Source organism: Palaemon carinicauda, unplaced genomic scaffold, assembly GCF_036898095.1.
Source record: "Palaemon carinicauda isolate YSFRI2023 unplaced genomic scaffold, ASM3689809v2 scaffold122, whole genome shotgun sequence".
Taxonomy (NCBI): Eukaryota; Metazoa; Arthropoda; class Malacostraca; order Decapoda; family Palaemonidae; genus Palaemon; species Palaemon carinicauda.
This window is the reverse complement of record NW_027168727.1, coordinates 269,369-294,628: the sequence shown is the minus strand read 5'-3', so window position 1 is coordinate 294,628 and position 25,260 is coordinate 269,369. Positions and strand designations below refer to the sequence as shown.

General features: G+C 41.9%; 1 protein-coding gene across 1 annotated transcript in view; it reads right to left on the bottom strand.

The window, feature by feature from the left end:
• Positions 1-2,518: 2,518 nt before the first annotated feature.
• The window catches only part of LOC137635425 (PCI domain-containing protein 2-like), a 110,513-nt gene continuing 87,771 nt past the window's right edge, over positions 2,519-25,260 (bottom strand). The window contains exon 5 of the mRNA XM_068367902.1: positions 2,519-2,642. Within this exon, the coding sequence (XP_068224003.1) occupies positions 2,591-2,642 (52 nt within the window). The 3' untranslated portion in view covers positions 2,519-2,590. The remainder of the gene's footprint in view (positions 2,643-25,260) is intronic.

The window sequence follows — 25,260 nt, the reverse complement described above, 5'->3', positions numbered from 1 at the left end:
GTTTATCTCTGATCCTAATGAAGAAACAAACGCATTTACACATCTGTTTATAGGTTAGTTTTTGCATCAATTATATTGATTATTCAGTACAGTATGTTGATTTGGTTATTACTAATGTTTTACTTAATTTTTCTTAGGACTTCCAAATGAAATTTTTTTCTTTATGACGCCGCCTCAAACGACTGCGTCATAAAGTACGCTCAGTAAACAAACTAAGGAATTTAACCCGCATGATGAAAGTGATAAATAATGATATTACAGTAAAAGCTTTTATAAAATATGTTATTACAAATATTATTTACCGTATCTATATAAAATCATACATACGTAGCAAAGCAGGGAAAACAATCTACGAGAGAGAGAGAGAGAGAGAGAGAGAGAGAGAGAGAGAGAGAGAGAGAGAGAGAGAGAGAGAGAGAGAGAGAGAGAGAGAGAGAGAGTTATTTTACATACGTAAATGTAAATTTTAAACAAAACAAAAATAGCCCCATTTCATATAAAATAGATTACAAATATTTTACTTTATCATATTACAGTAGTCTGTATAATACTGTAAAGTTCAGTACAGTATGTTGTTGTTAAAGTCGTGGCGATGAAATTCTCACGAAACAAAAACACGCCATTTGATTACAACAGCTGATTCATTCTCTCTCTCTCTCTCTCTCTCTCTCTCTCTCTCTCTCTCTCTCTCTCCTCTCTCTCTCTCTCTCTCTCCTCTCTCTCTCTCTCTCTCTCTCTCTTCGTGTTATACAATACTTACATTTAGATGAAGAAACTAAAATTAGTTTTCCTAGTGTCAATTAAATACGAAATGAAAATAATTAGGCCGAGTCTACATCCATTTCAATCATAGCCAAAAATAGGGCATCCGATTTCATCAGCAAACCACTATTTTTTGGGAAATATCATTTTATTCTAGAAAATTGCCACTCTTTAAATAGTTAATTGCACATTAAGAAAGCGGTGTACTTTTGTTTTTAAATTTCGGGGTGTGTTTTAAAAATCGAGTATTGTTGACTTTTTTATTTTTTTACTTTTGGCTGTGATTAGATCAGCTGTCATCTAGCTGCCGCTCTTGAGTGTGTACGAATACACTAACAAAGTATCATTTATACCATTTCTTAACTTATTCAAACCGTCTACAGTATACAGTTGATATTACAGTACATAAGCACCAATGTGTTATAACCTATCAAATTTTTTTGTTTATTACATTTAAAACCCCCCTCTATCTCTCTCTCTCTCTCTCTCTCTCTCCTCTCTCTCTCTCTCTCCTCTCTCTCTCTCTCTCTCTCTCTGTGGGCTACTTTTCACTACCTCCCATTCCTTACCTCTCTTTATCTCTCTAACAAATGATATCTTTGTTGCTCCTCAAAGTTTCATTTATATTGAAAATCAATCATGATTCAATTTTCCTTACTTTCTCCAATCTCGCACCATCGGTCACATCTCGGTATTTTCGATATTTCCGGAAAATCCGCAATATATGTATAGACATGGGTTATGAAAAAAATCCGCGAAGTGGTGAATCCGCGATGGTCGAACCGCGAAGTAGCGAGGGTTCACTGTACAATACTAAAATTTTAATATTACATGCATTATTATTGAATACAGTCAAGAGAAACACCAGTTTAATCAAAATACAGTATTTCAAATATAGCAGTAATTTTTTTACCACAGTAAATGGATATACAGTGTACAGTAGGAGCTTGGATAAGTTGAGTGGAGGGAGAGGGAAGTGGCGCGAAGGACTCCTAGTGTAAAGAAATGCGTGCTATTTGTAATCATCGCAATTATGAGAATTTATTTTAATAGGTATTGCATTTTTCTTAGACATGGGAAACTGAAGCAGCGAAGCAGGAACCCATGTTATAGGAGACTTGACTTTACTGCCTATCTGCAAAGTTTTAGTTCTCAGTATACTGGAATAATCTACAATTATGTAAGGCTCTGATTGACCTTAGATCATTAAATCTTCCATGGTTTCAATTTGTTTTTTCATTGACCACGTAAAAAGAAAAGCTGAAAAGGCAACTATATCCAGGATGAAAACTAATCAAAGAACATTGGTTTGTATTCGTAAAGGAACCAACAGTTTTATAACCTTTATTATCAGCTTATTTTGTAATGTGAATTATTTCCTGTATGTAAATGGTTATTGCACTGAGGCCAAGGCTAAGCTTCTATTCCTATAGAAACAAATTGTTTTATTACCTATTATCCACTTATTTCACAATGTGAAATTTTTTTCTGTAAGTAAACATTGTTCCTATATCATTACATAGAATTTTTAAGTCTCAGAAATAAAGAAAAAAAAAAAAAAAGGTTTGTGTTGCTTAGCATTGAAAATTTCTTGACTTTTGGAATACAAAATTAATGCAACATTAGAAATACTAAGCTAAAAAATTAATCCATTGATACACCCAATCACAAAGTATTTTAGGTTGAAAATAAGGCATTTCAACAATAGGAACTCCATGTGTAAATTAAACATAAAAACCATTAAGTCTATAACTCACGTGTCTGCTGCACACACTCTGAAGCAACTCATAAGAGGCCCTCAGCAGCTTTTTCTAAAGTTTCGCCTGCTTTACAAGTACCCAGACCGTGTTAATTTATAATCCGCTGCAAGTGCATAAAGCCTGAAATAAAAATATAAAAGTTGTAAACAGAGATCAATGATAAAGCTGCCTCTTGTGCAACACTGTACAACAATAGATTTGGACTTTGCTGTCTGGTTGATGTATCTAAAACTATAAGGTATTAAATTACTTTTAAGAAATAAAATAAAGTGGAATGTATAGATTTTGTTCTATTAAAACAAAGAATGGTAAGGGGGTTTAGGTTTTGAAGATGTTACATACCTAGCTCGAAAGGTTTGATAACCCTTTATAATTCTTTACCAATTATTTCAGGAAGTTATTAGGACATATTAAAGGTAAACTAAGAGAATACAAAGATAATGTAAAAAGGTAATAAGACCTAAAATATAAAAACCAAAAGAAGAATTGGAACCATTGAACATACGGTATATGAATTTTCAAAGTAATTTGTATTTTTCTTAGCAATAAAATTCAGTCTTTAATTAAAGTATAACTACAGCACAGGCTGATAGGCAGTGTGGGGGGAAAGCGCAGCCCACCTTGCCAGAGAGGAATGCCAGAACTTTTGACCTTAAGACATAGAACTGAGAAGAGGGTGAGGATTGAAACAGGAAGAATAACTTGAAGGAAGAGGATTTGCATGGGTAGGATACTTGTGGATTCTTCTAAAAATGTGTCATTTCTTCCTATGCAATATTAAACCTTTGTCCCTTAATTAAGAGACTCACTTTTTGGTAGGATGAAGTCCACCAAACAAAAAACCTGGCTGGTTCCACTTATCCGTAAATTTGGCTGGTTATGCTTACCTGAAAACATCAAGATATCTGGTCCTGTACAGGAGCAAAGTAGATGACTCCAGAAACCTCCTAACAGCTTAAGCATAGGAATGCTAAAGGTTAGTTCAGGCCTGTACCTATACACCATCTGATACTTGGTGAAAAGGATATTTTTTTTATTTAACTTTACCTTTTGTTTAGATTGGTAAATCCTTCAGTGTGCGAGAGGGAGAGGCAGTGGGAGAAAAAGGAAGTTATTGTAATGATTGATTGTAGCAGGTAAGACTGTTGGAATGATTGAAGGTTTATTGTCTACATTATGTTTATTAGATAAGCTAGGATTATAACAAAAGTCCTAAAAATAGTTTTTTTTTATTTTTTTCATTCAGACTGTTGAAGGAGAGGAAGCACTTTTTGAAGGCTTGGATCTATTTACAGTACCAAAATTGTTTTGATTACCTATCAATCGTTCTTCCTCTTTTTCTTTGACCTCCTCTGTGACTGATTTAAATTGATCTGGCTGGTGATGACATTGGATTATAACTTTGTTGTAATACAATTTGAAGAGTATGTATGTATGTATTTATGAATGTATGTGCATATGCATATGCATATACATACACACACATACACACACACACACACACACATATATATATATATATATATATATATATATATATATATATATATATATATATATATATATATATATATATGTGTGTGTGTGTGTGTGTAATTTTTTGGGCTCGGCCATGTTATCCTGATGGAAGGTTCCTTTAGGTACCTTTCTAAGGGATATTTGCAACAGCAATACTCCCAGAGAATTAACCATAGGTCTCCAAAATTCTAACTCCTGGCACGAGTATCCTTAATTTATCTTTAAGGATATTGCATAATATGAGGGGACGTATTTTTCAATACGACACATAGCAATCTTCACCCCGAATAGATTTGGTAGTAGGTTGGCCAGGCCACCAGCCAACCGTTGAGATACTACCGTTAGAGAGTTTAGCGGGTCCTTTGACTGGCCAGACAGTACTACATTGGATCCTTCTCTCTGGTTACGGTTCTTTCCCTTTGCCTACACCGAGACCGAATAGTCTGGCCTATTCTTTACAGATTCTCCTCTGTCCTCATACACCTGACAACACTGAGATTACCAAACAATTCTTCTTCACCCAATGGGTTAACTACGGCACTGTAATTGTTCAGTGGCTACTTTCCTCTTGGTAAGGGTAGAAGAGACTCTCTAGCTATGGTAAGCAGCTCCTCTAGGAGAAGGACACTCCAAAATCAAACCACTGTTCTCTAGTCTTGGGTAGTGCTATAGCCTCTGTACCATGGTCTTCCACTGTCTTGGGTTGGAGTTCTCTTGCTTGAGGGTACACCCGGGCACACTGTTCTATCTGGTTTCTCTTCCTCTTGTTTTGTTGAGGTTTTTATTGTTTATATAGGAAATATTTATTTTAATGTTACTATACTTAGAATATTTTATTTTTCTTTGTTTCCTTTCCTCACGGGGCTATTTTCCCTGTTGGAGCCCCAGGGCTTATAGCATCCTGCTTTTCCAACTAGGGCTGTAACCTGGCATTTAATAATAATAATAATAATAATAATAATAATAATAGTAATAATAATAATGATAATAATAACTCTTTGAGGGGGAAGAGTGGCGAACGAAAGGGGAGCCATTATCAAGGTACCCGGTGGACCCCTCCCTGTACTGCTACGGCCTATCATTCCTTTGAACTGTAGCATTTAAGCAAGTGCGCTCCCATGTTTCTCTTGGTGCTCTTACTGTTTATTTGAATATTATCATGCAATCTCCAGCATCTTTATCCTCTGGAAAGTTGAGTATTTAATCTTTCCTGTGTATAATTTTTAGCTCCCTTCTCACAGTTGAATTGGCATAATTTAAGTGTGTTAAGTGGAGCACAGACAACCCCGGAGGCGGCCATTTTGAGACCACTGTCGCACGTCATAATGCAATTATTTAGTTAGTAGTGTGATGCTCCCGGTATTTAGCTATAAAGAAACTTTTTAGCTAGTTAGGCAAAATTATACTAGTGAAGATTGCATATATATAATATTTCCTCTTCTAATATATAACGTTACTTTCGTATGCGTAACCAGTTTTGTATACGTTAGTAATGTAAATGTGGTATTTTCATTTTAAAATAAGTTTTTAAATATACTTACCTGGTAGTTAAATATCTATATCTATATCTATATATATACATATATATATACATATATATATACATATATATATATATATATATATATATATATATATACATATACATATATATATATATATATATATATATATATATATATATATATATATATATATATATATATATATATATATACATATACATATATATATATATATATATATATATATATATATATATATATATATATATATACATATACATATATATATATATATATATATATATATATATATATATATATATATATATATATATATATATATATATATATACATATATATATACATATATATATATATACATATATATATATATATATATACATATATACATATATATATATACATATATATATATATACATATACATATATATATATATATATATATATATATATATATATATATATATATATATATATATATATATATATATATATATATATATATATATATATATATTATATATATATATATACATACATATATATATATATATATATATATATATATATATATATATATATATATATATATATATATATATATTTATATACATATACATATATATATATATATATATATATATATATATATATATATATATATATATATATATATATACATATACATATATATATATATATATATATATATATATATATATATATATATATATATATATATATATACATATATATATATATATACATATACATATATATACATATATATATATATATATATATATATATATATATATATATATATATATATATATATAGCTTTATCCCGCCGATTCGTCGCGCGCACAGCAGAAATTCAAAATTCGCGGCAATCAGGTGATCATGCCTGTGCTCCCTCTACCCAGGTACTTGGAACCATTCCCATTTGTCCTCAGAAATTCCATGCCCCTGTTCTCAAAGGGGAGGAGGGAGGGACATTTTATATATGTAACTACTACTTAATTATATTTAAAAACTTATTTTAAAATGAAAATACTGTACCATTTCTAAATATCTAACTTCCCTGGTAGTTACATATATATGGCTGATTGACACCCTTGGTGGTGGGTTAGAGAACTGCAACACTGTTGGGAATTTGTACAATTATTAATCGCTACATATTAGCTGTACCAATAATCTGGTTCCTACCTGATAAGGAAGCTGGCTTCATAGTTTTCCTGCCTCATTCGCCTGCATTCCTTGAGAGATCCAGCGATCCACCCAGGGGGCTGTAGAAAGTCTCTGTGGGGCTGTCACACGGTCCTCAACCTTAACATGACTAGACCACCACCCTTGCTATCCTGGCATAGCCATGGACAAAGAGCTGACCACCTGACCCACTAACACACTAAAAAAAACACTCCATAAAGCCTAACTTAGACTTGCACCCCAGACCGTGGAAGGTTGCAACAACCTTCATAGACAACCTGTGAGATCAAGTTCAAGAAAAAGCAAGGGTATAAACAAGGTTATAGGTTAGAGGCAGTAGTACCTTCTCCAACTACGGCGCCGGAGGCAACGTACGGACCTAGGGAACAACAATCCTCATATTGGGTCTGTACCTCTTTTAGGTAACAATCTGCGAAGATTGACTTGCTTCGCCAGAATGTCGCTTCCAAAATCGATTTCATAGACTTGTTGTGTCTATAAGCCATCGAAGTTGCCACAGCTCTTACTTTCTGTGCTTTGACTTTGAGGATTGGGAAGCTTTTCTCGTCACAGTTCTGGTGAGCTTCCCTTATTAAATCCTTGATAAAGAACGCCAGTGCATTCTTTGACAAGGGTAACAAAGGTTTCTCCACCGAACACCAGAGGTTGTCTGCCTGTCCTCTCATGTTTTTGGTCCTCTGTAGATAAAATTTTAGGGCCCTCACTGGACAAAGGCCTCTCTCCTTTTCCTGTCTTACTAAATGAGTTAACCCTGGTATGGTAAAGGATCTGGGCCGTGGCTGAGAATGATTCTCGTTCTTGGCGAGAAAACCTAGTTGCAGCGAGCAGACTGCATTCTCTCCATTGAAGCCTACATTTTTGCTAAAGGCTTGCAATTCTCCTATCCTCTAGCCTTTGCCAACACAACCAGGAATAGGGTCTTCTTAGTGAGATACTTCCACGAAGCCTTGTCGAGAGGTTCAAACCTGCTCGAGGTTAAAAACATAAGGACTACATCCAAATTTCAAGAGGGGGTTGGGTTGTCCTTCCTCTTAACCGTCTCAAAGGACCTTATGAGGTCCGAGAGATACTTGTCTCCCGACACGTCAATATCTCTGTGACGGAAGACGGAAGCTAGCATGCAGCGGAATCCCTTGATGGTTGATACTGCTAGTTTCTTTTGGGTTCTTAAGTGTAACAGAAAATCTGCCAGTTGAGTTAGAGAGGTACTGGAAGAGGCAATGTTGTTAACTCTGCACCATTCCCTGAACACGTCCCGCTTTAACTGGTACACCTTGATTGTGGACGTCTACTCGCTCTCGCGATTAATCTTGCAGTTTCCCTCGAAAAGCCCTTCGCTCTTGCCAGTTTTTTCGATAGTCGAAAGGCAGTTAGAATGAGAGCGAGGAGATTTTGATGGTATCTCTCTATATGTGGCTGTTGAGTAGATCGTTCTGGCAAGGTAACGATCTGAGCGTGTCTACTAGTCACTCCATCACTTCTGTGATCCAGGGTCTCATGGGCCAAAACGGAGCTATCAGGGTCATGCGGGCGTTGTTCGACTCCCTGAACTTCTTCATGACTGTCTAGGATCTTGAATGGGGGGAAGGTGTACGTGTCTAGTCCTTCCCACTCCATGAGGAAGGCATCCACTGCCACTGCTTCCTGGTCTGGGACTGGAGAGCAGTAAACAAGTAACCTCTTTGTTCTCTGCATTGCAAAGAGGTCTATTGACGGTTCGCCCCACAGATTCCAAAGCCTGCTGCACACCTCGTGATGTAGGGTTCGTTCAGTCATGAGAACCTGTCTTCCTCTGCTGAGAAGATCCGCTCTGACATTCTTCTCTCCCTCTATGAAGCGGGTTATCAGAGTTATATTGTTCGCTTTTGCCTACCGCAGGAGATGTTTTGCTGCCTCGTAAAGGGAATCCAAACGAGTGCCTCCCTGTTTCCTGATGTAGGCCAACGCTGTGGTGTGCTGAAAATCATTCGGATATATGTCCGCCAATACCGCAAGTAATCTTTTCAGATCCGTCTCATGAAGAGTTTCTTGCTTCTACTCCTCTGAGATCTCTTCCAAAGGATTGGCAATTTCCGATGTCGAACGAGTGGGGGAATCACGCGCATCGTCCTGCTTGCGTGCGTCATGCATGCTGTGAGGGAGCATCACGATCCTTGTCACCTCCCGTCACGCGTCCAGCTTGCTGCGAGGGAGCGTCTATGAGCGCTGCAACTTGCAGCGAGTCCGCGTCTTGCTGGCTGTTAGCGTCTCGCTGTCCTAACTGCAGTCTTATCCTCTTCCTGGGTCTCTTGACATCCTTAGATTCGTTCTTGCGTGCTTCCTCTCTTAGCCCTTGCGACTTGTAAACGTCAAACAGAAACGTAATGGACTGCTGAAGTTCTGACAAGAACGCTGCTTGCGGTGCCTCTTGCTGCTGGGGACCAACTGGAGATGGCACTGCACGTACGTCTACAGCTTCGGAGACTCTAGCTGGGGTCTTCTGGCGAAGAGATGGTGATGCCCCTTGCGACACCTCCCAATTTGGGGGAGGGGGAGAAGCATGAACTGACGTAATGTACACGTCTTCTTCCTCCGAAGAGCTATGTATCCTACACCTCTGTTTAGGCGCAGACGCGTCGTCCTCCTACGACAGAAATCTCTCCGGAGAGCTCCAATTGCTACATGAGGGTTGTTGTAACGTAACGGGTGACCTGCGTCTCTTTAGAGGTCTCAATTCTTGAGGTTGTCGCCAACTGCATCTGGGTCTTGCGTCTTCCGAGGATGACGAACACTTCCTCATCTCGCCTTTCCTGCAGCGAGGGGGAGCGTCCTGGGATGCGTCAACAGGATCGCTCGAGGGGACGTCCGCTCGCTGTTCAACATCTCTCACCTCCCTTAGCCTGTCGACGATCCTTCTCCCAGGGGTTGGGGAGCATGGAAGAGGTCTAGGGCTAGGAGCAAGACAGATACGAACGGACGCACCCTTCACTGCAATAGCACTGTCCCCTAACTTGCGCTGCAAACCACGTACTGCCACCCACATCACTTCCTTATCCGAAGTAAGGGATTGTACTTTAACACCCAAGGCATGAATAGCAGCCATAATATCCTTCATAGTAGGCTCACTTACCTCCGACTCCTCAAGAGGGTCTGGTACTACTACCTTAGGGCTAGTATCAGGAATACTGTATTAGAATTAGACAAGTTAGAAAGGACTTGACTATCAGAAGACCTAGTTGACAGAACACTCGAAGATCTAGCTCTCCTAATTCTGTCCTTTTCCAATCGCCTCACATAGCGATCATACTCTCTCCACTCTCTCTCCGACAAACTTTCACACTCATTACATCTGCAGAAAAAAGGGCTGCCAACTCATTGGATCTGTCTCTTAAGGCTTTGTCTATGCAAGACATAATGTGGATGAGGCTTTCCGTGTCCACATCCTTCAAAGCATAAACCTTTTTTCCAAAGGCTCCCAGAGTCCAGTCAAGGAAACTGAACACCCCGAAAGCTCTGAAGAAGCCTTTGAGAAGATGATCAAGCTTTGACGCTGACCAGAGCACTTTGGTTCTTCTCATGGCTGTCCGACGAGGGGCGTCCACCAGACTCGAAGTCTCCATGGGCAGAGGCAGGAACTACCAAGCCGAGAACTTCTCCAGTCTCATACCAAACGCTAGATCTGGAAGCCAATCTGGCCGGGGGAAAAGAGGAAACAGTCTTTTCTTGGTCCTTCTTGGAATGCATCCAGTCACCCATCATTCTCAAGGCTCTCTTAGATGAGTGAGACAACAACATCTTCATGAACAGAGACTCCTTCGACGTCTTCCTTAGCGTAAACTTTGAAGGCAGGGAACACGGAGCAGCAGGAACAAAATAATTAGGAAACTCTTTGGAAAAAACTCTCATAAGTTCCTATAAATCCACCGAAGGATGAAGGGTCTTAGGATCTTCTCCTTCTGAGATTTCCTCTAAATGATCACTAGGGGAAAGCAGGGAACGACGTTCGCGATCTTGACGCTCGAAACTATGACATTCGCGATATTGACGGTTAGTTTCCTGACGTCCGAGGCTCTTACACTCGGCGTCCCAACGTCCAACTCCTTGACGCTCGGCGTCATGGCTACCAGGTTCCCGACGCATGGTAAGCTGTTCCTCTACTCGACGCTCGGCGTCAAACATCATGTCTAACTCTTACAGCAGCGTTAGTAGCTTGACGTCCAAGGCTCTGACGCTCGGCATTACGACGTCCAAGTCCTAGATGCTCGGCATCATGACTTCCAAGGTTCCGACGCTCGGCGTAACGACGTCCAACTTCTCGATGCTCGGCGTCAATCCTTCCAAGGTTCTGACACTCGGCGTCACGACCAACTTCTTGACGCCAAGACTTCCAACTACTCGACGCTTGGCGTGATGTAGTCCAATTCCTTGACGCTCGGCGTCATGACCCCTTGACGCTTGGCTTTCTGACGCTTGGCTTTCTGACGCTTGGCGTCATGACGTTTAGAATCTTGACGCTCGGCTTCATGACAAGCAACTCTCTTCTTGTCTAGCAGGAAGGGAAATACGTAAGATGCCAGCCCCGTCTATGAGCTGCGTCATCCGACGGCAAAGATAACCATTTTACCTCGCCTTTCCCATAGCGAGGGCGCGCGTCCTGGGAAGCGTCAATAGGTACGCTCGAGGGGACGACTGCTCGGGGACTAACGCCTCTCGCCTACCTTCGCCTGTCGACATTCCTTCTCCCAGGGGTTGGGGAGCTTGGAAGAGGTCCAGGGGGAGGAGAACGACAGGTCCGAGCAGCCGCACCCTCCACTGCACTGATTAAGCACTGAAAACTGCATTTTTTAACTATTTCACATCAGACCATAATTTACACCTGCCCGCTGCAAGAAATTCTACTCTTTCGCCAAGGGCTTGAATGAGAATCCAATAGGCTATACGATTAATATTAGTATTCCCAATATCGAAACATTAAATAACGATACAAAGTACCTTGTGGGACTGCATCGATCGCCATGAGTACTACGTAGCGTAAATTTGACTGTACGCTAGTTTTAATCTCTGATAATAGATCGATGATTATCTAAAGAAAGTATACAAATAGGACAAATATTTTCTTAAAAACAATATATTTCCCTTTGCATTATAAAAATTAAATACTTTTGCTTTGTAAGTTAGTATTTTCTTTTCATTCCTTGCAAGAAAAAGAAATGTACATACATGCCCTCTTCATTTCTTACATACTGTGTGGGGATCAAGAGCAGCTTTTGAAAGCCGGGTCTTGCACTCCTTCACACACATTCTAACAACAGAGTCGGCCATCTTGAAAATTGAGAAAACAAGTTAAAATAAACTGTCCAAGTCGGACCAACAAAATCTATCTTATTCGTGTGAAAAAGAAATCAAGGAAAATCCAATATCAGCGAAAGCCGTCAACCAAAAAGAAAAAAAGAAAAAAAACCAAGCAATGGGTACTTCACTAATTTGTAGTTAAAGCAAACCCAAACAAAGTAGAGCGAATTTCCGTGTTGCTAAAACGACGGCAGGGAATTTCTGAGGACAAATGGGAATGGTTCAAAGTACATGGGGAGAGGGAGCACAGGTATGATCACCTGACCATCTATCGGTGATTGCCGCGAATTTTGAATTTCTGCCATGCGCACAATGAATCGGCGGGATAAAGCTATATACTGTATATATAACTACCAGGGAAGTTAGATATTTAAAAACACTGTTCCATATAGTTGCATATCTAACTAATAACACCTGTGCCGAGTGAATGTTGCGTCACGGTGTTCATACATTTCCAAAATCTGTACAAATCTGTCAGATTTGGTTTCACATCTCCATTGAGTGGCATCATTTCGATGAAATTACATATTTTTTCGACAAGAGAAAATATGGACCCTGATGTGTTTTCAATGCCAGATCAGATTCATACCTGATTGTAACTACATTTGATAATCTACTTGCAAGGTAAAATACTAAACATATTTGCGTCTTATTGCTGCTATCTCAGTTATAGACGAATAAAGCATACTAGAGTTTTAATTAAACCCTAGAAGGTCCCAACTTGAAATCTGAGTACAGATTTCCAAGGTATGAGAAGGGTAATCTCTAAGAATAACCGTCTGTCCCAATGGGGATACAAACTTTGAATCCTTATAGTCGAAAATGACACTTTCCCTGCAGGGGCCAGGAAGCCCTAAGCTAGTTCCAAGCTTAGTGGATATGACAGACAACAGCAATGTCTTAAATAAAGGTCTAGGAGACCATATAAAGAACTCATTCAAAGTAAAGGCACTTATACAAATCCACAGATATAGTACTTTCAAGTTAATTCTCTGGTAGGCTTCCATCAGGACAACATGGCCGAGCCCAAAAAACGGATTTGGAGCAAAGCGAAAAATCTATTGTTGGGTGAGATAGCCATGTCGTCTTGATGGACCCACCCTTCTTTCTTAAAATGACCCCACCCGAAACTACTCTATCTGCGGCTATTCCTGCTTAAATGCAACAAGAAATGATGGGCCATAGCAGTACAGGGAGGGGGTCCACCAAGTACCTTGATAAAGGCCAAGAACCTGAAGAGGTCCATGTCCTTGCAACCACCTCTACCTTCAGTCATCATCCACACAGACGCATCAAAGGAAGGATGGGGAGGTCACTCTCACCAATGGAAAGTCCAAGGGACTTGGTCTTCTCTATTCAAGACCTTCCACATCAACATTCTGGTAGCCATGGCAGTCTTTCTCACGCTGAAGAAACTGTCCCCTCGCCATTCAGTCCACATAAGATTGATCCTGGACAGCGAGGTGATAGTGAGATGTTTGAATCGGCAAGGTTCGAGATCTCCCCAAATTAACCAAGAGATGTTGGCCATCTTCCACCTAGCGGAAAAGAAGAGATGGCACTTATCAGCAGTTCACCTTCAAGGGTTCCGCAATGTGACAGCGGACGCTCTATCCAGGCTCACACCGATAGAGTCAGAATGGTTCCTAGACGCAGGATCATTCTCCTTCATCTTACGTCAAGTCCCAAAACTGCAGATCGACCTCTTCGCGACGAGCGACAACAAGAAGCTACCTCGTTACGAGGACCCTCTAGCGGAAGCGGTGGACGCCATGTCCCTCGACTGGAACAGATGGAACTGGATTTACCTGTTCCCTCCAACCAACCTCCTAATAAAGGTCCTGAACAAACTGAGATATTTTCAGGGAACGGCAGCTCTAGTGGCTCCCAAGTGGCCAAAGAGCAATTGGTTCCCTCTAGTACTGGAACTGAAGCTGAGGCTGGTCCCTCTGCCGGACCCAGTACTGACTCAACAAGTACAGAAGTCGACTGTCTTCGCTTCATCACAGAAAACCCAAAACCTTCATCTCATGATTTTCTCTCCTTAGCAGTAAAGAAAAGGTTTGGGATCTCGAGAGAGAGTATAGACTTCTTAGAAGAATATAAGTCGAAGTCTAATAGAAGACAATATGAATCATCTTGAAAGAAGTGGGTTGCTTTTGTCAAGGCAGAAGGACCAAAAGAAATCTCAACAGACTTGTTTATCCTTCTTTATCCACCTTCATAAACAAGGTTTAGCAGCCAATACGATAACAACATGTGAATCAGCCTTGATTAGACCTCTGCTATACGCCTTCCAAGTAGACTCGTCAAACGGAATCTTTAACAAGATCCCAAAGGCTTGCGCTAGACTTAGGCCTGCAGCACCTCCGAAGCCCATTTCATGGTCCTTGGATAAGGTCCTACACTTTGCTTCAACAGTGAACAATGAGGATTGCTCTCGTAAAGACTTAACCCAGAAAGTTATATTCTTGTTTGCTCTAGCCTCGGGGGTCAGAGTTAGTGAAATAGTGGCCCTTTCTAGAGATGAGGGCCATATTCAGTTCACAGATTTCAATTTTAACTGACTTGCAGGCGAAGCTGTAAAGGGTTTGCCATCAGTCGTTAAAGAAATCTCAGTGATTTAAACCTTACTCTCCTTTGTTTTAACAGGGAATCCTGGAATTATTTTACCCTTGGAAAAAGTTTGTATTTTGCCAGGAACAAATGCTTTATCAGGTACATAGTCAACAACAACAGGGCATCAGTAAACATAGAAGTCGATAAAGTTACAACCCCGGGTTGCCAGGTTTCCTAAGTGAGAAAAGGCCAACTTTGATCAACTGCAGCTTTAAGAAGTTAAAAAAAGGCCTCTAAGGCCAACATTTTATGATATTGCTAATGGCTAACCGATTTCAAATAAAAAAAGGCCAAATTTGATGTCTTTAGCTGAAAAAGGCCAATCTGACAACACTGTTACAACCTCGATTACATTCATGTGTTCATCAACAATCACATCATTCAAATGACGTTGTTGAAGCTCGTCCGCCATATTTAAACGGCGTCTTAACAAATTTAAGTCAAGCTTACCTGATAATCTGAGACGCCCAAAATTCCCCTTTCTTACCAGGTAACGTGTCATCATCGGTATCATATTGTCCAACAATCTGTCGGGTGTCTCTCGGGATCGCCGAAATAGCGGAAGCACTAAGGTCAACCGCTCCCCCGGCGAAACCCCGACAGGCTGTGAATCCAGGCTTCCCAAAATGGCGGCCAGGATTCACACTAAGGCAAGGAGAACCTTGAGAGCAAGGTTTTCCCCCTGCATGTCGAGCAGAGCGTGTGCGGGTCTACAGAAGGTGACGAAAGCCACCCACTGCAACGCTCACCACGGCCTGCACAACATCACATTTTAAAGAGTAACCTTCCACTTCATAACAATGACCAATCACTAGTACACAAGCACAAGAGAAGGCAAAGGGCAGCAGGCGTAGAAAACGGAGAGTAGCATAACCATCCATATTGAGCCGAAGGGAGTGAATGAGGAAAGCGGGCTGACAGTGAGGGGGGCGGAGCTAAGCTCCACCCCATACCGCCAGCCAATCAATCAGCACAACTGCCTGGTTTTCTTTCTCTTCGGCTGTTTCAGCTGAGCTGAAGCGAATTTCCTAGATTAAATGATTACGAGGTTTGTATATCGCGTCGGAACAAATAGCCCAGTGAGGAAAGGAAACAAGGAAATAAATAAACGATATAAGAAGTTATGAAAAATTAAAATAAAACATCTTAAAAACATTAAAAACAAATAATTCATATATAACTCTAAAAAGATTTACTTCAGCCTGTTCAACATGAAAATATTTGCTGCAAGTTTGAACTTTTGAAGTTCTACTGATTCAACTACCCAATTAGAAAGATCATTCCCCAACTTGGTCACACCTGGAATAAAAATTTTACAATACTGTGTAGTATTGAGCCTCATGATGGAGAAGGCCTGACTATGAGAATTAACTGCATGCCTAGTATTATGAACAGGATGGAACTATCCAGGAAGATCTGAAGGTAAAGGATGGTCAGAATTGAGAAAAATCTTATGCAACATGCATAATGAACTAATTGAACGATGGTGCCAAAGATTAATATCTAGATCATGAGTAAGAAATTTAATAAACTGTCAGTTATCATCCTACAAATTAAGATGAGAATCAGCAGCTGAAGACCCGACAGGAGAACAATACTCAAAACAAGGTAGAATGAAAGAATTAAAACACTTCTTCAGAATAGATTGATCACCAAAAATCTTAAAGACATTCTCAATAAGCCAATCTTTTGTGCAACTGTAGAAGACACAGACCTAATGTGTTTCTCAAAAGTAAATTTGCAGTCGAGAATCACACCAAAAATTTTTAAAAGTCATACAAAGTTAAAGAAACATTATCAATGCTAAAAACTGGATCTTGAGGAGCCACTGTCCTTGACCAACTTACAATCATATGTTGAGTTTTGTTAGCATTTAACTTCATACCACATAATTTGCATCAAGCACTAATTTTAGCTAGATCATTAAGGGATTCAGTAAGCCCAGATCTACATTCAGGAGATGGAATTGATGTAAAGAGAGTAGCATCATCTATATATGCAACAAGCTTGTTCTCTAGGTCAAACCACATGTCATGTGTATTTTAGATGAAAAGTAATGGGCCAAGAACACTACCCTGTGGAACACCAGATATCACATTCCTATAATCACTATGGTGACCATCATCAACTCTTTGAAATCTACTACTTAAAACTTCACTCCCAACTATTTGACTTTGAAAACAAGGGCCTCATGATTAACACGGCCAAAGGCACCACTAAAATCAAGGCCAATCAGACGAACTTATTGACCCTAATCAAGGGATTTCTATATAGGATTAGAGATAGTAAGAAGGGCATCACATTCTCAAGGCCTTTACGAAAACCAAATTGCAAACTAAGGAACAGATGATTACCTTAAGCAAACCTATTATGATGTTTTGCCAAAAAACATTCAAACACTTTAGATAATATGGGAATTATGGAAATTGGACGGTAATCAGTTGGACATTAGCTACCACAAACACATTTACATAGTAGAGTAACATTACCAATTCTCCAACAAGTGCTAAAAGCTCCCCTTCTTCCCAATTTGTGCAAAATGACAGATAACTTTGAAGCTAAGAAATCTGCAGTCTTTATAAAAAACAATGGAAAAATACCATTTGGATTTACACTAGAAGCATCAAAGTCCATCAACAGAGCTTTAATTTTATGAGATCAAAAAGCTAAACTAGTTGGTTTTGCTTCAGGAAAACAGGAATGAGGAAGTTTGAGTTTCTCATTACTCTGCTTACTGTCAAACACATCAGCAAAAGGGGTTGCCTTTTCCTTTGGACAGTGAGTGACTGAGCCATCTGGTTTAAGTAAAGGAGGAACTGTTGGATCTACACAAAAGAGTGCAGATTTAAGCGTAGTCCACTACTTATGTTTCTGGGTTGTACCAGAAAGGGTTTCTTTTTTGGTTAGATTGTATTCCTTTTCAGTTGAAGCATATATTCTCTGGGCAAAAGCTCTAAGCTGAGTATAGTTATTCCAGGTCAAATCTGATCTATTACCCTTCCAAAGATAATAGGCCTCCTGCTTCTCCAAATAAGCATGTCTACGATCATCATTGAACCATGGTTTGTCCTTCACTCGGTACCTTAGCACACAAGAAGGGATACGCTTATCAATTATGTTAACTAAATTCTCATTCAAATGGACAATAGGAGCAACACTACTATACAATTATGACCAGTTCAAGCCCAAAAGATCAAGCAAAATCCCAATCCACTCTGCTTGAGATTTCATATAAATCTTACAAGAGTATGATACATCACAGGCAGGCTGCTCAGTCTTCACTACTAGTGAAATCAAGGCATGGTCAGATGTCCTGATTGGAGAACCAACCTTACTTGTTATAACGCCAAGGAAGTCAGTAGTGTTAGAGAATGGATGACAATTAAACGACTAAAATTGAATGAGAACAAAACTGAGTTTATGGTAATGGGAAAGGGAAACAGTGTTAGAAGCTTGGGCGATATTCAAATAAACATAAATAATGGCTCAGTGCTAATATCTAGTAATTTTGGTGACCTAGGAGTATTTCTTGACTGTAACTTGTCTCTCAATGCCCAAATAAATAATGTAGAAAAAACTGCTGGGTTATCATCTAAGAAATATGACAAACTTATAATAGAGTTTGTATTATTCCCAACATACAAACCCGAATTCTTTACTATAGGAGATATTCCAGAGCGAGCTGGAAAATACGGCAGAAAAACCTTAACAAGGTCGTTAACGACCGGGCAGGTACTTATCCACCTGTTAGTGGTGGGAGACCGCCGGTCGGTAGCTAATGTTTACCTTCAATCGGATTCTAGCTAGGACTATTCTAGGGGGCGGTGATGGGGGGAAGATTTGTGTAAAGAATTTGGGTTTGTATGTTAGAAAAAATACAAACTGTTATAAGTTTGTCATTTGTTCCTACACTTGATACAAACCCTCAGTCTTTACTATAGGAGACTTAGTCTTCAGGCTAGGGTGGCCAAGGAGTTCCCTATTCCTAGGGAAGATAGTCCTCAGACTAGACTCTTTTGTAGAAAAAATCTCCCGTTAATCTTCTTTCTTTGTAGGTTATCATAATCTTAGCACAACTGAAAGTTTGTAGCTTCATGGAAACAAATGTTTCAGGATGAAGTGGGTCAAGAACATTCGACTCGGACCCTTTCATACTTAGGATTCCCCCGACCTTGAAAAGGGGAAACCTCATGACTACGAGTATAACTTATACCCTGTGAGAGGAATCAGATGAGTTTCATACCTTATTTCCATTGGTGAGTCCAGCTGAAACTGGCTACAGACTAGGATACCCAGGTGGGAGAGAGAAGGAAACGAAGAAGATAGATGGATATCCTTCTTAAAACCTAGTGTAACACAAAATCCTCAACCAATGGCTACTGTCCCCTGGTAGGACGTAAGGTAGCTACAACACCTGTTGACCTGCCACAATAGGCCCTATAGAAAAGGTGTCTAGAGACCTATGTGTCACATCGCTCAAATAAAGAGTGGTGAATGTAGATTGGCGTTTCCAGACCCCAGCTCTTAAGACTTGGGAGACTGAGAAATTTCTCTTAAACACCAGTGAGGCAGCCACTCCCATAACTTGATGGGCTTTGGGTTGTGCTGCCTCTGGGTCTCCATGAATGGCTCTCGCAATAACTTTCTTGAGCCAGAAAGAGATGGTGTTGTGAGAGATTCTCTTCTTTACCTTGTTGGTACTGAGGAAGAGATGACGGAGGCATGGTCTGAAAGGTCTGGTGCGCTTCAGGTATTTCCTTAGCGCCCTGACTGGGCACACTAACAATTGGTCTGTATCCTGTGTTACCTTATTGAGGCTGGAAAATTGAAATTCTCGAAACCTCTTATCACCCGATGAAGGATTCTTAGTTTAGGCCACAAAGCCTGCCACGAAGTTGAGAGAGACTTCCCGCCCTCCTCTAGAATGGTTGACGTCGTAAGACAGACCATGTAGTTCACTGACCCTTTTTGCCGAGGCCAGAGCTACTAGGAAGACGGTCTTAAGGGTCAGAAAGTAGTCAGAGTTCCTATCTAAGGGCTCATAGGGTGGACCCTTCAAGGAACGTAAGACCAGGGACACGTCCCAAGGTGGTGGTCTAATCTCAACTGTGGGGCAAGATCTCTTAAAACCTCGAATCAACAAGGTGGTATCTTCTGAGGTGGAAAGGTCAACCCCTCTCAGTCTACAGATGAGGCTCAAGGCTGAGCAATAGCCCTTAATTGCTGAGACTGAGAGGAGCTTTTCGTCCCTGAGGTACAAAAGGAAGTTCGCCACTAAAGGAAGAGAGGGATCGAGTGGAGACACGCCACGCCCTCTACACCAAGCTGCAAACACTCTCCATCTTGCTTGGTAGAGGTTTCTGGAAGATTGGCGCAGGTGCCAGGACATGTGCTCAGCCACTTTCACTGAAAAGCCTCTGCATCTGAGGAGTGACTGGACAGCCTCAAGGCGTGAAGCTTCAGTAAGGGAATTCTCCCTTGGGGAACACCACTGTGTAGCTGCGTCAGCAGAAGGGGTTCTGGAGGAAAAAACCTTGGAACCTGAACCAGCAGGGTAAGAATGTCTGCATACCATTCTCTGCTTGGCCATGCCGGAGCTATTAGGGTTAGCTTGCAGTTCCAGGAGGTCCTGAGTTTGTTGATCACCCTTCTCAGCAGGCAAAAGGGTGGAAAGGCATATGCATCCAGGTTGTCCCAAGACTGTTGAAGGGTGTCCTGGATCGCTGCCTGATGATCTGGAACTGAGGACCCGTAGCGGGGAAGTTTCACATTCAGAGAAGTGGCGAACAGGTCTATTGTGGGGAAACCCCACAAAGCTAATACTGCCTTCGCTACTCGAGGATCCAAAGACCATTCGCCACTCAACACTTGGTGATACCTGGTTAGTTGATGCGCCACGATGTTTCTCCGACCCGGAATAAACCTGGCTGTGAGAGAAATGTCGTGACCTTCCGGCCACTGGCAAATCTGTACCGCTAGCAGACAGAGGTCTCTTGCCAGAATACCCCCTTGCTTGTTGATGTATGAGACGGCTGTGGAGTTGTCGCTCATCAGAGCCACCTCTCGTCCTTGTAGATCTTCTACAAAGTATTTTAGGCCTTTCCAGGCTGCTAACAATTCCAGGTGATTTATATGGAGAGTTTGTTCTATCGGAGACCAGACTCCTGATGCTAGCTTCGGGCCTAGGTGGGAACCACAGCCCCGTAGCGACGCATCCGAAAAGTTTTGACTTAGGATTGGGGCTTTGGAGGGGAATGCCCGTTTGGGTATTCTCTCTGGCTGACCACCACTGAAGATCTTGTATCACCAGAGCTGGAACCTCCACTGGCAAGAATGGGGAATCGTTCTTTTGGGACCTATGGGTCTTCAGATGCCACTGGAGACTTCACATTCTTGATCTTCTGCCTGGAACTAGTTTTTACAGGGACGAAAGATGGCCCAGAAGACTTGGCTAGAGGAGGCAGTGGAGACAAAGAGTTGGGCGATGGATTGTTCCAGTCTCAGAAGTCTGTCTTCCGAAGGGAACACCCTCCCTACTTGGGTGTTGATGGACATACCCAGATAGTTCATGACTTGGGTTGGAATCAAACAAGACTTCTCTATATTTACAAGGATCCCCAGATCTTGCAAAGGTAGAGAAGCCTTCTCAGGTGATCCAGAGCTTGTTCCCTGGATGACGCTTGGAGTAGCCAATCATCTAGATACCTTAGCAGTCGTATCCCGTCCTTGTGTCCCCAGGAGGAAACGAGTTCGAAAACCCTTGTAAACACCTGTGGGGTGGTCAAGAGGACAAAGCATAGGACTTTAAACTCGAAGCTTTGACACTGAACCAGAAAGCGCAGGAATTTCCAAGTTGAGCGATGGATCGGTACTTGGAAATATGCGTCTTTGAAGTCCACAAATGCCATAAAGTCTCCTGAACGTACCACTTGGATCACGGAAGCTGCTGTCTCCATTTTGAATGGAGTCTGCTTCACAAACTGATTCAAGGTAGAGAGATCGATTACTGGTCTCCAACCCCCCAAGGCTTTCTCTACCAGAAAGAGGCGACTGAAAAACCCCGGGGAGGTGTTGGAGACCTGTTGGATGGCGCCCTTTAGCAGCATGCTCTGGATCTCCTGAGCTAGGGCTTGCTTTTTCCAACAATTCCGAGGGACCTGAGAGGACGAGATCGGAGGATGAATTAGAGGAGGAGGAGAACCTATGATGGGGATGCAGTACTCCCAACGAAGCACCTTGATGCCTTGATGGTCAATTGCATGGCACCCATAGCTTTCCACCTCCTCCAACTCCCCTGTAGGCAACCCCCTATGCACTGGAAGGGGGGAGCTGAGACCCTATTCCTGTCTAGGGTTCCTACCTCTGCCTTTAGCCTTATAGGAGCCGACTTTCCTCTGCCCATAGGTTTGGCTGAGGCTCTTGGCTAGGAGTGGAGCCGCAGTTGTGGTCTTAGGTTATGGAGTTGGCTGCTGTTGCATTGTGTGAAAGGAGGCAGCCTTTTGCATCGCGGTGTCCTGCGTCTCTTTCCTCCAAGTATCTAAGATAGAGGAAACTGCTTGTTTAGAAAAGAGGATAGGTTGTAGAAAGTATGAGTTTCTCAAATTTGATCTCTCGGCCTTACCGATGCTCCTATGAAGGGCCTTACGGATGTTCCTATGAAGTCTGGAAACTAATGATTCCCTCCTTTTGAGGACCCAATTGCCCCACATGGTAACTGTTGTAGCATTTAAGAAGTCCATTGTCTTGGTCCCAGCAGCTAGGACTTCCTGTAGGGACTGCATGGAGTTTTGGTTTGACAGGTCCTCATGACTCGCTAGGTAGCCAACTGTACCAAACCACGTGTCAAACCAAGATAAAGCCTCCAGAAGGGACATTGAAGCCGCTTCCATTGCCAAGGCTTCTGTGGCTGTGAAAGAGACTGGAAGAGTAGTCTCTCCAAGGAGCAGCCAGGTGTGAGCCTCGCCGTGAGGGGATCCAGGGTCAGAGGAGAAGGGTTGGCATCTCTGACCTTGTAGAAGCACTATTGCCTTGTAAACAGAAATTGTAAAAGTTTATGGGATCCCTGAGACTTCAAGGAACCCGTTTCTCCTGAGACCGCCTGCGAGACCTTACGCAGATGGCCTGCAGTGTGAACAGACCAGAGAAGGTTAATTCTGGTCTTAGGGTTCAGTGGAGGATGACATAGTCTGTCTAAAGCTGGAGTGTCAGCATGTCGAGGAGACGGATGTAGATCCCAGAGGCCTGAGATATTACACAGTTCTTAGAGCCCTCAAATAGGAGGACTCTAAGTCCTTTGATTCTTGCTCTTCCGATGAATCCTCAGGCTGCGCTAATTCCTCGCGAGTTATTACAGGAGGAAGGACGATAGAAGTCGGAGTGTCTGGAGGTAACGGCGAAGTAGGAGACTGTATGACAATTGTTACAGGTGAAGTCTGAGAACTGGATAATGGCGTCGCCAGCTCCTGACCTTGCGTGGAAGTCGACGGTCTAGGAGGTGACCGAATTTATCGGTACTGTCTTAGTAGGATTCGTAGAGATTCCTCTCTGAAAGGTCTGAAGAACGAGGTGGAAGAGGTCGAATTGATTGGCGATCTGGCCTTTTCCCTCCGCTCTCAACAGAGGAGAAGAAGGGTTGAACTCCTGAGTCTTCTTCCGAGGTTCCCGAGAGTTTCGTATTCCATAACTCATTAGGGAGCAAGGGAACCGGAGTTGTCCTCTCTAAAACACGAGGGCGAGGTGATTGACTCCGCGAGAGTATGACCAAAGACTTGCGCGATCGGGAAGTTTTTCTCTGATGACATGGAGCGAAGGTGAGGAGAAGTACTCTTTCTGACTTTCCTAGAGCGATCGGAGATCCTCAAACTAATATGTGAAGGAGAGGGGTCGAGGTAAGGGCGCGCTTTGCCCTTGGCCGCGCTCCTGGCGCGATTAGATGAAAAATGGTTGGAAGAGCTTCTCTTGAGGGAACGCTTATTACACTTTGGAGAGCTCTCTTGTGACGAAGAGCGAGAACGTAACGTAGCGCTCTTTTTCTTGAAGCGCTTAGAGCGCTTAGATGATCCCTCGCGAGAGGAAGAGGATTGCGAGGCAGAACAATGACGAGAAGAAGCGCTCTTCTTAGGTTTGTAACGAGAGCGCTTATAGTCTAGCGGCGAGACATCTTGTGAAGAGACAAAAGGCGAGGAAGAGCGAGAACGATGATGTCTCTTCTTATGTCGCCTGTCTCTCCGGCGAGAACGTCTGGGCAAAGGAGAACGAGCTCTCCTATTCCTCTTCTCTCTCTCCCTCCTAGCCTCCAAAGAGGGTGAGGACGATGACGAGGAGGAGGAGGAGAAGGTACTGCGATGTTTGCGCTTGCGACGTTGTGATTTTGTAGAAGTGCAAACGGAGTGCGAAGTAGCCGCCTCAGGAGCTGATGTTACTACATCCACTGAGACTTCCGCGGGCGACGACTGAGTTGACGGGAGGTAGGCGAGGTCCAGAACTCCCGAGGGTTCCAAAACAGAAGAGACCTGAGGCACTACCTTGCCCGCAAGGAACTGGTTCCAAACTTCCTCCGAAGGATCACCAGGAAGTCCAAGGGCAGGCCATACCGCTCGTACATGATCTGGAATGGACGCGGTAACGGAATCATTTCTGGTGGCGGAAAATATTGCCCCACTGGGGGAGGCAACGTGATCGGCCTGACCAAGAGGAATGGGGGTTAAATGAATGGTGCCACTCTCCCTCGACTTCCCCCCCCCCGGAGGAGAGAGGCAAGGAAGAGTCTGAAGGGAGAGAACAAGAGGCCCGAGACTCCTTACCTTTCAACGGCGAACCTGAAGGTAACAACTCCCTTTTGAATTTCTTCTTCTTCCTCTTCTCGAACTTTTCCCACTGAGAGAGCGACCCCTCTCTACATACTTGGCAGGGGGAGGCTTCAGAACACCTATGACCTCTGCACATAGGGGATAGGAAATGAGGATCCACCTCTGGCAGTGACATAAAGGTGCCACAGGATTTCGGGGGAACCCCGGGACACTTCCTCATAATAGAGGACAGCACATCTAACAAAGAAAAAAGAAACAGAATTAATCAAAAACACAATAAAGAAAGATTAGTCTGCCAGTCAAACATAAGCAGGAACAGCGGTGTTACCACTGCGACGGCTAGAATTCGATTGAAGGTAAACAGTTGTTACCGACCGGCGGTCCCCAACGGCTAACAGGTGGATAACTACCTGCCCGGTCGTTAACAACGTTGTTAAGGTTTTTCTGCCGTATTTTCCAGCTCACACTAGAATATCTCCTATAGTAAAGAATTCGGGTTTGTATAAAGTGTAGGAACAAATTGCTTTTATAAAAAGTACCTGGATGAATATTCTGTAAAGAAGCTTGTGATAAACTGTGTAATTACCAGAACTGACTACTGTAACTCCATCTACTACAATCTACCAAAAGTACAATGTAAGAAATTACAAAACATAAACAGAGGAGCAAGACTGATAAAAGGTGTCCCACCTTGAGAACAGA